This window comes from Trichosurus vulpecula, chromosome 9 (assembly GCF_011100635.1).
Source record: "Trichosurus vulpecula isolate mTriVul1 chromosome 9, mTriVul1.pri, whole genome shotgun sequence".
Taxonomy (NCBI): domain Eukaryota; kingdom Metazoa; phylum Chordata; class Mammalia; order Diprotodontia; family Phalangeridae; genus Trichosurus; species Trichosurus vulpecula.
In genome coordinates this window covers 195,839,106-195,851,789 of record NC_050581.1, presented here as the reverse complement: position 1 = coordinate 195,851,789, position 12,684 = coordinate 195,839,106, and the positions used below count along the sequence as shown (strand labels likewise).

The 12,684-nt window shown below is 41.0% G+C and overlaps 1 protein-coding gene across 1 annotated transcript in view; it reads left to right on the top strand.

Moving 5' to 3' along the window:
• Positions 1-1,381: 1,381 nt before the first annotated feature.
• The window catches only part of CACNA2D3 (calcium voltage-gated channel auxiliary subunit alpha2delta 3), a 748,342-nt gene continuing 737,039 nt past the window's right edge, over positions 1,382-12,684 (top strand). Inside the window, exons 1-2 of the mRNA XM_036739688.1 lie at positions 1,382-1,435; positions 1,629-1,688. Coding sequence (XP_036595583.1) covers positions 1,382-1,435; positions 1,629-1,688 — 114 coding nt within the window. The remainder of the gene's footprint in view (positions 1,436-1,628; positions 1,689-12,684) is intronic.

Genomic DNA, 12,684 nt, shown 5'->3' with positions numbered 1-12,684 from the left:
TATATTTATTTTATTTTTAGTTTACAACATTCAGTTCCACAAATTTTTGAGTTCCAAATTTTCTCTCCCTCCCTCTCCTCCCCCTCCCCCTCCAAGACAGCGTTTAATCTGATATAGGTTCTATATATGCCTTCATGTTGAGCTTATTTACATAATAATCCAGTTGTAAAGAAGAATTATAACCAATGGGATGAATCACGAGAAAAAAGAAACAAAACCAAACAGGAAGGAAGATACAGAGAGAGAGAGAGAGAGAGAGAGAGAGAGAGAGAGAGAGAGAGAGAGCGAGAGCGCAATTAGTTTGCCTTAATCTGCATTCAGACTCCGTAATTCTTTCTCTGGACATGCATAGCTTTTTCCATCATGAGTCTTTTGGAGGTGTCTTTGAACCTTGCATTAATGAGAAGAGCCAAGACTATCAAAGTTAGTACTTACAGATACCGTGTGTCTGTAATCATATAATGTTCTCTGTATAATGTTCTCCTGGTTCTGCTCCCTTCACTCAGCATCAGTTTATATAAGTCTTTCCAAGATATAATGAATTCTGTCTTCTACTCATTTCTTATAGCACAATAGTATTCCATTACATTCATATACCACAATTCATTTAGCCATTCCTCAGTTGATGGGCATCCCCTTGATTTCCAATTCCTTGCCACCACAAAAAGAGCTGCTATAAATATTTTTGTACATACTGGTCCGTTTCCCACTTGTGTGATCTCTTTGATACACATCCCGAGAAGTGATATTGCTGGGTCAAAGGGTATACACATTTTTATAGCCCTTTGGGCACAGTTCCAAATTGCTCTCCAGAATGACTGGATAATTTCACAACACCACCAACAATATAACAGTGTTCCAGTTTTCCCACATCCTCTCCAACATTTACCATTTTCCTGTTTTTGTCATTTTAGCCAATCTGACAGGAGAGATGTGGTACCTAAGAGTTGTTTTGATTTGCATTTCTCTAATCAATAGTGATTTAGAGCAATTTCATATGACTATAGGTATCTTTAATTTCTTCCTCTGAAAACTGCCTGATCGTATTCTTTGACCATTTCTCAGTGGGGGAATGACTTGTATTCCTATAAATTTGACTCAGTTCCCTGTATATTTCAGATATGAGGCCTTTATCAGAGGCACTGTTTGTGAAGATTCTTTGCCAATTTTCTGCTTCCCTCCTAATCTTTCTTTCATTGGCTTTGTACAAAACCTTTTTAATTTAACATAATCAAAATTATCCATTTTACATTTTGTAATACTCACCGTCTCTTGTTTGGCCATGAATTCTTCCCTTTGGGAAAAGCCTTTCTGTCTAAGCCAGAAATAGACATGCAGTGAGGTTATTTGATCATCAAAGGTGACCAGGTACTTCGCAGTAATGACAGAATTCAAACCCAGGTCTCCTGGCTCTATATTTTCACACCTCACTATGGTAATTATTAGGGCAAACCAAAGACGAAGTAGTTTTTTTGCTAGAGCAGATGAAACACCCATGCTCATATGAGTCACTTGGAATGAGGGCTACTATTACTTTTCAGAGACACACCTTGACGCCAAGATGTTCAGACAGCCAAAGTATTGGCACTGCCATGTTTCTGACCCTGTTATTATTTTTGTTATTCTAGCGTCTTGTGGAGGCTGCAGAGGAGGCTCACCTGAAACATGAATTTGATGCTGACTTACAGGTAATTGGCAACATTTTCAGCTGATTTTTCGTTGGTCCTTTGTTATCAGAAGTGGAATTCCGTGCAACTATTATAAATATGATAGACATGAGAAGTTGTGATGAATGCTGCCATAAATGGAATGAATGGTTCTTATCTCTATCTCTGATATGTGACAGAATCAATGAGCCTGATTTGGACAGTTCCCATGGCACTACTTGGCAGTAAATTAAGCCGTTGAATAGTGTATTAATTCTTTCACTAGTCTATACTCAAGAAACATTTATTAAGAACCTACTGTGTGCCAGGTACTATGCTAAGGGCTAGGGATACAAATATGAAAAAAGACAGTTCCTGCCCTCAAGAAGCTTACAATCTAATCAGGGAAGACAGCACACAAAAGGAAGCTGAAGTGTGTTGTGTGTGTGTGTGTGTGTGTGTGTGTGTGTGTGTGTGTGTGGCTGGGTGGGGATTAGGAAAGATTCCCAATGTGGAGGCATGGTGCCAGAGTCAGAGATATCCCTCTGTAGTGCATCCAGGTAAGAAACAAGTTGTTCTGAGCTGAGTTCCCTCCTTAAATAGAGATTTTAGAGTTCAACTCACTGTGGTGCCATTCAGGACCTTGCTGTTGACCACTTCCCAGCAGAGTAGAAAGGTCAATAAACCTGAGCTTCTTAGTTCATGACAAGCAGTGGCCCTGGATTCTCACAAGATCAGGCTCAATTTCTGGGCATTTGGAGATATCCTACATAAATCCAGGACCATCAAAATATGGTGAATGAAGCCCAGTTAGTTGTACTCATGGATTCACCCATCGATACTGGGCCTCAGGAACTGGCAAGAGGTTAAGGAGACATAGAGATGTAGGTCTAATGTGAACAGGCCTGGTGCAGGCGTGGAGAAGACGTGTATCAGCACTGGGCAGATGGCTTGATGGCTGTCTGGATTGTGAATGTTAAATATATCCAGGAGAGTGGTGGCCATGGATAGGTGAGTGGAGCCAGAGCAGAGCTGATTGGCATGCATTTCCAGTAACCATCACAAGATTCAATTAATCAATCAGTCATTTGATTCATTTGATTTTAGCTCCAGAGGAGAAAAAGGATGGAAGGGTTCCACCCAGGGAGGATAGGAAGAAGATGACTAAGGTAGAATGTGAAGCATGATCAGGGCTCCCTGGCTCATCATGGGCTGTGGAACAAATTCCCCAGGATAGCTCTATTGTATAGAGTAACTTAGAATGAGCCCAGAGGATAGTAGGAGGGCCTTCATTCATCAAGTGAGCAGTTAGCAAGTACTGACTAGATGCCTACTATGTGCTAGACTGCCAAGTGCTGTGGCCACAATTATATAAGTGTTTGCATTTGACCTAGTTTAAGTTTAGAAAGCACTTTCTGCCGTCATGTCTGGGCATGTTGTGGGACTGCTGAATGAGCTGCTGTTGGCGGCTATGGTTGCATGTCCCAGGAAAGATGGAAAAGTATGAAGCTGATTGTTCGTCTGGGATCAGTTCGCTCCAGTCCTGCTGGAGCTGGGAAGGTAAAAGGAATCCATTCCTTCAGTCCTTCTTTTCTTTAAGAGAAGAAAAGCGTGCACTGGAGAGCGCATAAAATGAAAGATGATGTGCTCATTGTTTCTTGGTGAGCTATTCTGGGTTCCTTGAGAATTTGCTTTGTTTCTGCCTCTTTTTACTGAAACTTTAAAGTAAAACTTAGATGTTGGGGAAGGGATAGCACACACCGAGTTGAATCCTACCAGCAAGCCTGAACCAGACACACATTAGAAGGTTGGCCCCTGGAGGTTTAACCTGAATTTCAGGGCTGAAGATCACTTGTTGTCTGTGTCCTTCCTGGCCTGATGGGCTAGCAAAAGTCCCTCTTCTGTTCCTTCACCCTAGCCCCACCTCTCTACTCTCTCAAGTTAGGTCAAGATTCAAATTTATTTTTTCCCTTAAAGTGATCCCTGTCATTTCCAAATTCACCCAGTCATAATCTTGGGGTCATAGGCTAGTGTTGTGAAGGATCCCAGAGGCCACTAAGTCAAATATCCTCATTTTTAAGTTGATGAAACCAAAGTCCAAGGTATTGAAGTGACATATTTAATGTCACACAGGTACTAAGTGGCAGAGTTGGGGTTTGAACCCAGTGACTTTGAGTTTAGAGCTAGTGTTCTTTCCAGGGTGTCGCACTGACTCCCCTGAGTCCCTCCTCTCCTGAAGCATACTGCTATACCCTGGGGTTAGAATGGTAGCTTCATGGTAATTTGTACATGTTCTATTCCCACTCATACTGCAGTAAGTCAAGGACCTAAGAATTGTCTTCTTCTCTAGAATTTCTCACATTAAAGGCTGAGCTAAGACCCCCTAACTAATGGCCAGCTTGTAGCCTTGTAGGCTGCACCAAGCCTGTCCACATAACCGAGGAAGCCTGCTCATTCAGCATAATCTCGATAACGAGGGGGTTCTAGAGTGAGGTTATCTTGCAGTTGTTGGATGTGCATGGACGGGTCAACCCAGAATGAGTGTAATGGCTTGGGTCCGTAGTTGGAACCAAATCCTAGAAGCTCTTCATCAGTCACTACCTGGACAATGACATACTGGATGTGAGTATGGTGCCTAGAGGCACCGAACATGGGTTATTGCTGTGGATAGATATGATATGAAAGAGACTTTGGAATTGAGCCAGGAAGGCAGAAGAACTCAGCATATCTACCAGAACCACTGCACCCTCCTCAAACTTCACATCTAATACGGAGGTCCCTGTCACCACTGGGTTCTGGTTCTGAGTGATCAGTCCTGTGTAGCCAGTGCCTGGACAGTGCCGTCTGGCTCTGAGAGGGCTCCTGGGAATGGGAGAATGTGGTAGAACTGCCCCACTGAGAAGCCCTTGGCCCAAAACACCAATAAGAATTCCAACAATGACTCGTCTTAGTCACCTTGGGAAGTTTGAAACTCAACGTAGATGACTTGCCTGTTCAAAGACACACCACTACCAAGTGTCAGAAGCAGCATTGGAACTTGTCTCTTCCTAATGTCCTGCCCTAACACTCTCTCCATCATACTCCTCATACTCACATGCTGTTCTTGCAAACTTTTCACCATAGCACAAGTAGGTTCCCGTCAAACAGTCAATAAGCATTCATTAAGGGACTGCAGTGGGTCAAGCACTAGGCATAAAAAGGGAAAAAAGTTGCTGCCCTCAGGGTGCTTACCTTCTACTGGAGGAGACAACATGGATGACCTATGTAGGCATATATAGAATAATTACAAGGTGCCATTTTAGGGGAAGGTATCAGCTGCTGGATTTGCCACAGAACCTATTAACCACCCTACCCCCACCCCAGTGAATCTTTTACCTTAAAATATTCTTAAAAAGGTGGATCTTTGTGTTTAGGGACACTTTCCAGTTCTGGAGAATAAAGCTCTTTGATCTCTCACACCTTCTGCCTTCCTGTGCCTAGCTGTGTTCAGACAAAACTTGGATTGAGAGAAAGAAGAGGGGAGGGGGGCTTTGAGTACAGATGTAGCTTAAAAAGGGAGAGAGCATGGATCTATTTCTAAGAGCATTGTGGACATGCAGTTAATTTTCTAGACCTCAAAGAAGAGGAGACACTGCTTTGCTAGGGAGTGGCTTTTAGCCAGATTCAGTGAAATGGTGGAGTCCTTGTGAATAGCAGTTCTGCTATCATAGAAGTAAATTCTGAGACCCTGGAGCTCTGATGCAGTGGATGGATGCTTTGAGCAGTCAGTTCAAAGCCATAGGGTCTGGGCAGCATTATCAAGACAGTGAGATCTTGGGCCCAGCCAGGCTTGCTTGTTTATTACTGACATGGTCCATTAGAGCTAATCAATTGTTAGTCTTGGTTCCTGTGACCCCTTGGCAACCCATGCTGGCTGATCATCGTTCTTTATCAAAAATCTCATCATCTCATCTGCTCAATATGAAGTAATGACCAGGATGATTTGGTGGCAACATTCAAGTGGAAGCCAGGGGGGAAGGGGGGAGGAATGAAGCTGAGAGCAGGTTTGATAAAGGCAAAAAAAAACCCAAAGCAAAACACTAACACTGTTGAGATCTTCTTGGTTTCTCTGAAGCTGTGAGTGCGTTTTCAGGACTGGACAGCCTCTCCCGCTAAAGGAAAACCAGAATTGTGGCTATCAATGGTTGATTTTTGTTCCTGAGGCAGGGGTGGTTTACACAATGCAGCTTTAAATCAGCTGGGAGAATGTGATCCCTGTGGTTCCTAGGAGCCCCAGAGAGCCCCTCCCCAAAGGCTGCTCTTAGAAAGGCTGCTGCAGAAGAAGGAGACGTGATCAGGGCAGTTCTGGGCTGGAGAAGCCTTCACTGCAGATGCAATCCTGGGGTGGGGTGAGGCATCTTGTAGATTTCTTTTTTTAACCGATCTTTCTAAGGAGGAGATCAACTCCATTTGTTTTCTAGCCATGGAAGTACCGGTGCTTTCAGCACCCTCTAAAATCAGTAATTTTGTGGATAGTCCTGGTTGCCCTTCACTGGTTCCAGCATGCTTTATATAGGGATAGGGACTGGATCTGGGATTTCACTGCTATGACAGATTCTTAGATGAAGGAACTCCACCTACTGATGCAGGTTGGAGCCTTCTCCACAGCTTGCTGTTTTAGAGAATGTTTTAAAATCAGCTGAAATTATTGTGCATTTAGTGTAACTTTGTATTGCAAGGCAGCTGTGGGCTGTGGCATAGAAAGCTGGCCTCAGGATCAGATGACCTGGATACAAGTCCTGCCTCTGGAACATTCTGCCTCTCTGATCCTGGGTTAGTCACCTTACTCTGCCCTGCTATACTCATCCTCTTTCTCCTTATCATAATGTGGAATCCACATCCAAGCTGACATGAACAGCGTTGGAGTGACTGAAGGGAACTGAAGGTTTTGGAATTTTAAATCTCTGTTTTTCTTTAAAAAATATAATTGACATTTTTAAAACTTCTCGTTCTTTCACTTTAGGTTATGGTGGAGGAAAAACACTTTTAAATGCTGTAGAATTTGGAGCATCAGTGACTGAGGCACTGGGATTTTAAATGACTTGCTCAGGGTCACACAACCACTAAGCGGCAAAAGAGGAACTCAAATTCAGTCAGGGCTGGCTGGGTTCACATCCAATACACTTTCTATAAACCACACACACACACACGCACACACACACACACACATGCACACATTTTTAAAAAAAATGTGATTCAAGGAACCAAGTGCCAGCATTCAATTGTGGGCAGGGAGATGAGCAATCCCAATGTTGGAGGATTCTCTATACTGAAGCACTTCCCTTCTTGTCTTCTACAATGACAGATCTCACACTTAGTGGAGGGCAGAGAGGGCAAGTGTTTCTACCCAGAAGACACTGCCCTTGTTATCACCAAACTGCAAACACCTGTCTTAGAAAAGCAGTCATAAGGGCTCTGCAATCCCCTAGAGAGCTTTGGGGGTGGAAGAGCTGGAGAGAGGGCTGGGGAGGCATCCAGTGGCCTCAGATGAACAGCTTCTGATTAGTTCTTGGCCCTCCCGGCCAAGAATTCTGTTCTGCTCACTAATATCTCCTTAGTACTGCAAAGTTCCCATTTGCTATAATCTTTGTGACATGAGATGTTCTGAGGAGACTGAGGGGGTGAGAATTAGGCCTTGGGGACCAATGCCAAGCAAGTCAGGGGATGTTCCTGCTTTCTGATTCAAAAGCCATCTGTTAGAAGAGAACGTGTCTTGGATAAGATGAGAAAATGAAGCAAATTAAAGTCAGGTTGGTGTTGGAAATATGAAAAAAGGACCTGAAAAATTATTCCTGATTGTTTCATGATGAATAGTGTTTTCCAAAACAGGTTTCTTCCGGAAGGAGTTCCTGGAAAATTAAGAGACAGGGAAATAGCATTTTCCCGGTGCACTGGAAAGGTCGAAGACATCTGCCTGTGGTTTCATTGTGTCCTGCCTTAGCTGAGAAGTGATGTAGTAGGGTGCACTGACCACTCAGCTTAAAAGACTGGAAGAGCTGGCTTCAAATACTATCTCTAACACTTATTAGCTGTGTCCTGTGCAGTTTCCAAATGTCGGGCTTGAGAAGAGGTAGAATGGTTTTCTAGAGCTCCAGATGTAGTCTGTAACCCTGCCTCTGCCACCTCCCAGCTCTGTGACCCTGAGCCCGTTGGGAAAGCAGTGTTGCCCAGTGGGTAGAGCACTGGATTTGTAGACAGTCAGACCTGGGTTCAAATATTCCCTCTGCCACGTACTAGGTATGAACATAAGAATGTCCCTTAACCTCTCTCCACCTCAGCCACCAGCCTCATAGGGCCAAAATGAGACTCAAATGAGGTAATTTCTGGAAACCTCCCCAAAGCTTCTGCATCATAAAAGGGCTAAGCTCAAAACAGTCACTAGATTTGTGGAGATTTTCTTTCCTCCTTTACAAACATTGAGTGATAACTTTCCACATATCTAAATAATTTATATGAAAAAGGCTTAAGGTGAATGGTCTCTAGACAGGGGTGGGAAACCTGTGGCCTCGAGGCCACATGTGGCCTTCTAGGTCCTTGGGTGCAGCCTTTTGACTGAGTCTAAGTTTGACAGAACAACTGCTTTTAGATCTTGGTTAAAATGATCACTTAGTCAATTTCTTGGACTCACTTTAAGAGGTGTGAAACACCCAGAACTAAGGGTAGGCAAGGTGAGTAGTGGCCTAGGGTGCTGCAGGTATCAGGGGCACAGAAGCACTCTTTGTAGTATTGCTTTATAAATCAAAAAGGATAAGGACTTGCCCAGTGATTTCATTGGTAGCTGCAGGAGAGGCAATTCCCTCCACTCATGTAGTTCCACAACTTATGGTCATAAAGAAGTGCCTCAAACACTGAAAGATTAAGTCACTTGATCAGCTTCACATAGTTGTTTTGTATTAGAGGTGGCACTTGCCTTCAGGACTTACTGACTCCTAAGTCAGTTCTCTATCCGTCAAGCCACGTGCCTATCACCATCATCATCATCACCATTATTATCACCATCATCACCACCACCACCACCGCTGCCACCACTACCGTCATCGTCATAATCATCATCATCACCATCACCACCATCATCATCATCATCACCATTGTTATCACCATCATTATCACCACCACCATCATCATCACCATCATCATCATCACTACCACCACCACCATCATCATCACCATTGTTATCACCATCATCATCACCACCACCACCACCATCATCACCACCACAACCACCATCATCATCAACAACATCATGCATGTACCTTTTACATGGCAGAAAATGCCACTTTCCATGGGGTTGAATGATATCATGTTGCATGTGGTAGTAGTGAGGTCTGAGAGTTTTGGGAAACAATCAACACACAAGATGTGCAATTTTTCAACCTCTTAACACACGGAAATGGCATCCACTGTCTCTCTAGTATGTGAGTGTGACTGTGCCTACATACACGTTTGTATATATGGAGATGATCATTGTCACCAAAGAAAGACTAGCATGTGCAAAACACCAGAAGGGCAAAGGTCCAGAAAGAGGTGAAGATGAATCATCAAATGAGATAGAAAAAAAGTGATGAAGAGCCCATGTCAACCATTGGTACACACCAAAGGAGATCTCAGCAATAGCCTTGAGCGTGTTGGGTAGACCCTCTGTGGAGGTTTTATGGGAGAATATGGACATGAGTCAAACAAGATGGGAAAGTTTGTTTGTGTGGTGGTGGCAAGGCAGGGGTTTTTGATCTGTGCTAAATGAAGTGCCTTTGCTGAGATCACAGATACAAATCTCTCTCCATCTGTCTCCTTAGAGGTCATCTAGTTGGACCCATACCCATTCAGAAACAAGAATCTCCTCTCCCACACACCTAACAGGAAGCCATCTAGCCTTCGGAAGCCAATGGTGATGCCATAGTGCATAGAATTCTGGACCTAGAGTCAGGAAGACTTGAGTTCAAATCCAGCCTCAGACATGTATCCCAAGTTATGGGTACTATTGCACTCTTTATGTAACTTAAAGTCTCTCTGCTTTTTTGTCCTCCGTTTCACAGAGTTGACTCTTGTTATGTATGCAGTTTACTAAACTCCTCAGAGCTTTTTCAGAACCACCACCTTGCCAAGCCATGTCTGCACACATACAGTGATTTCTTCTGTATACTCATAGCACTGCCACTCTAAGGCCACTACTGTAGGTTGAATCCTTTGGAAGTCACTTCCCCTTGTGTTGTTCTTTGTGTTGTATCCATTGTGCTGTGTCCTACCTCTGACAGGGATCTGGTGTCAGCCCTGCCAAGGAGTGGCTATAAAGGACAAAGAGGGAGGTGCAAAGATATGCACCACTAGGGGGAAAAAACTTACATGAAGTGACTCATTCACTTTATTTTCAAATTCAAAGGACAACACATTTCAAATTCCATTTTTCCTTATTTATCCATAAATGCATATAGGTGCTGCCTTGCATATGCACAAGTAAACACAAATATAAATACTGTGGTAGGAAAATCACTCAGGATAAAGTAAAAGCAATTAAGTTTATTGACATACAATAAATCTAAGAGCTTTTTTACATTTTTAAAAACTTTGAATATTCATTATATGCAGGGGTGTACTGGTATATATTCAACAATTCTCTCTCAAAAAAGTCACAAGACACTTTTCAGTTTAATCTGCATTATTTCATTTTCTCCATCACTTTCTTATGTCTAGAAAGCAACAAAGCAATACATTAATCTCTGTTTTGTAGCATTTGCTGATTTCTGAGGTTTAAATGCTCACGCTGAAAATTTAATAATTGGCTCTCATGAGCTAGTATGAGCTGGCTCCAGAGCACCCCTGATTATGCCCTTCTTTTACTGCAATCATTTGTTTTATGTGATTTAGCATTGATCGTGCCACATTTTGATACCTACATTAATTTTTCAGATAGATGCACAGTTTTATCATGTTGGGGTATTAAGCATACCATTGATGAAAAGTCTATTTTTCCAAGTCTAGCCTTGATTATGGCCCATAAGTTTTCAATGATATTTTAATCAGGTGAGTTTCCAAGCCATTGAAACATGTTTATCTCTATTTCTTGGATAACTTAACTTTACATTAAATGTGGCATGGCACAAGGTCATGTTGCAGAATGCCATCTCCATTTGGGAACTTCGGTAATTCTGCAACAATTCTGTTTCTCATCATAGCACTATATTTCACAGAGTCGATAATTTCCTTATTGGGGACAGGGCATCTGAGTTTATTGGAAATACAAAAGTACTCAAAATATTTTTGGGTTAATATTTTCCATTGCAGTGAAGATGCTCATTTCTCATTTAGACTATTTTTGGCAATGGTTTTGGTATAGCCATGAGCAGAAAATAAAGTTTCATTAATCAAAATGACCCTTTTCCAAATGTCCCCATTTCAGTCTTTTAATTATCTTGCTCCTGACTGGCTTCTTTTTTTTCTTTATGTAAATGTTTAGCTTTCCTTCTATCTCAGATCATCTCAATGTTATTCACACTTTAAGAAATGTATGTGGTACCAAAGAGGAACCAATAACAACATCTTAGCCTTCTAGGTTCCTCCTAAAGACTCTGCTTGCTTTCTGAAAATCAGCTAGGCCATTTTTTGAAAATAGTTATTAATTCTTGGTATTGTTTTACTTTTTTGAGCATACTTGATTGTGCTTTAGTATGGCTGATTCTTTTGCATTATGGACTTGATCTTTGAAATGCTTGACTTCAATCTTTTATAGTATCTCTAACAGTTATTGAAGTGTACTCTTTAAGAGTTGCAACTTTTTTCATGTTTCTTTAGAAAACTAGCTTTTCTTAAAAGCCATAGAATTGAAAACACAATAAAAAGAAGCAGTATACCTTGGTCATATGGCACAAAATCTAATACTCATCTGACTGTGAATTGACTAAATGTGAGGAAACCAACTCAGTCTGGTTTTATATGTTCAAGTTCTGTTGTTCTGGCTCATTCTAGTTTCCATAGAAGCACCCATTTATAGCCATTGCTGCCACAAAGTGAAACCACAGCACAATCATCTTCTGTCCCATGATTCACACAGTCCATGTATTGCCTGGCATATACAATTATGCACAGAAGCAATAGAGATTATTTGTAGCATACAGACTCAGCTAATACAGTAAAATTAATGCTCATTGTTGCAGAAGACCCAGGTAGCAATCTCTCAGTTATGACAGAAAGCATGCACTATGCGAATTTTATTTTTATTTTGTCTATAAATTATTCCATTGGCATTTTGATCAGTATAAAGTTAAAGCCTCAGATTAATTTGCATAGTATTTTCATCATTAACATATATCACATATATATCATTACTATATATCACTTATGAACATAGAAATACCTATTCAATTATTTAAATATTGATTTATTTACTTAAATAATGCCCTATGATCATATTTATGTAGGACATGTATTTTATTATACTATAGATATTAAATGCATTTTGTCATAATTTTAAATTGTATTTTTTGTTTGGATTTATTTTTCTTCCTGTTTCTATAGCTGTTCTGTTGACCTATGGATTTAATTTGTATTCAGCTAATTTGCTAGTCATCTCTACTTGTCATCTCAGTTTCTCCTTATTTTCTCAGATGTTCTAAGTAGAATGTTATATTATCCACACATCAAGATATTACCTTCTCTTTGCCAATGTGTATGCCTTTGGTTTCTTTTCCTTGACTTATTGTTCTATGAAACATTCAAAAATCATATCAAATAGTCATAATGCTTATAGAAATCCTTGGACAACTCCTGATCATAGAAGGAAAGATTCTTGTGTTTCCTTGTTACAAGTAATTCTAGCTTTTGCTTTTTTTATTAGATTTTTATCTTTGTCTTATATTAAGGAAAGATCCTTTCATCCTATGCTTTCTAGAATTTTTTATAATAATAAACATTGTATTTTATAAGACTTTTCATCAATTAATATAACAATACTGGTTTTAATTTTAATAAAATTATTTCACTTTTTGTTTCACTAAGATTCTACCAT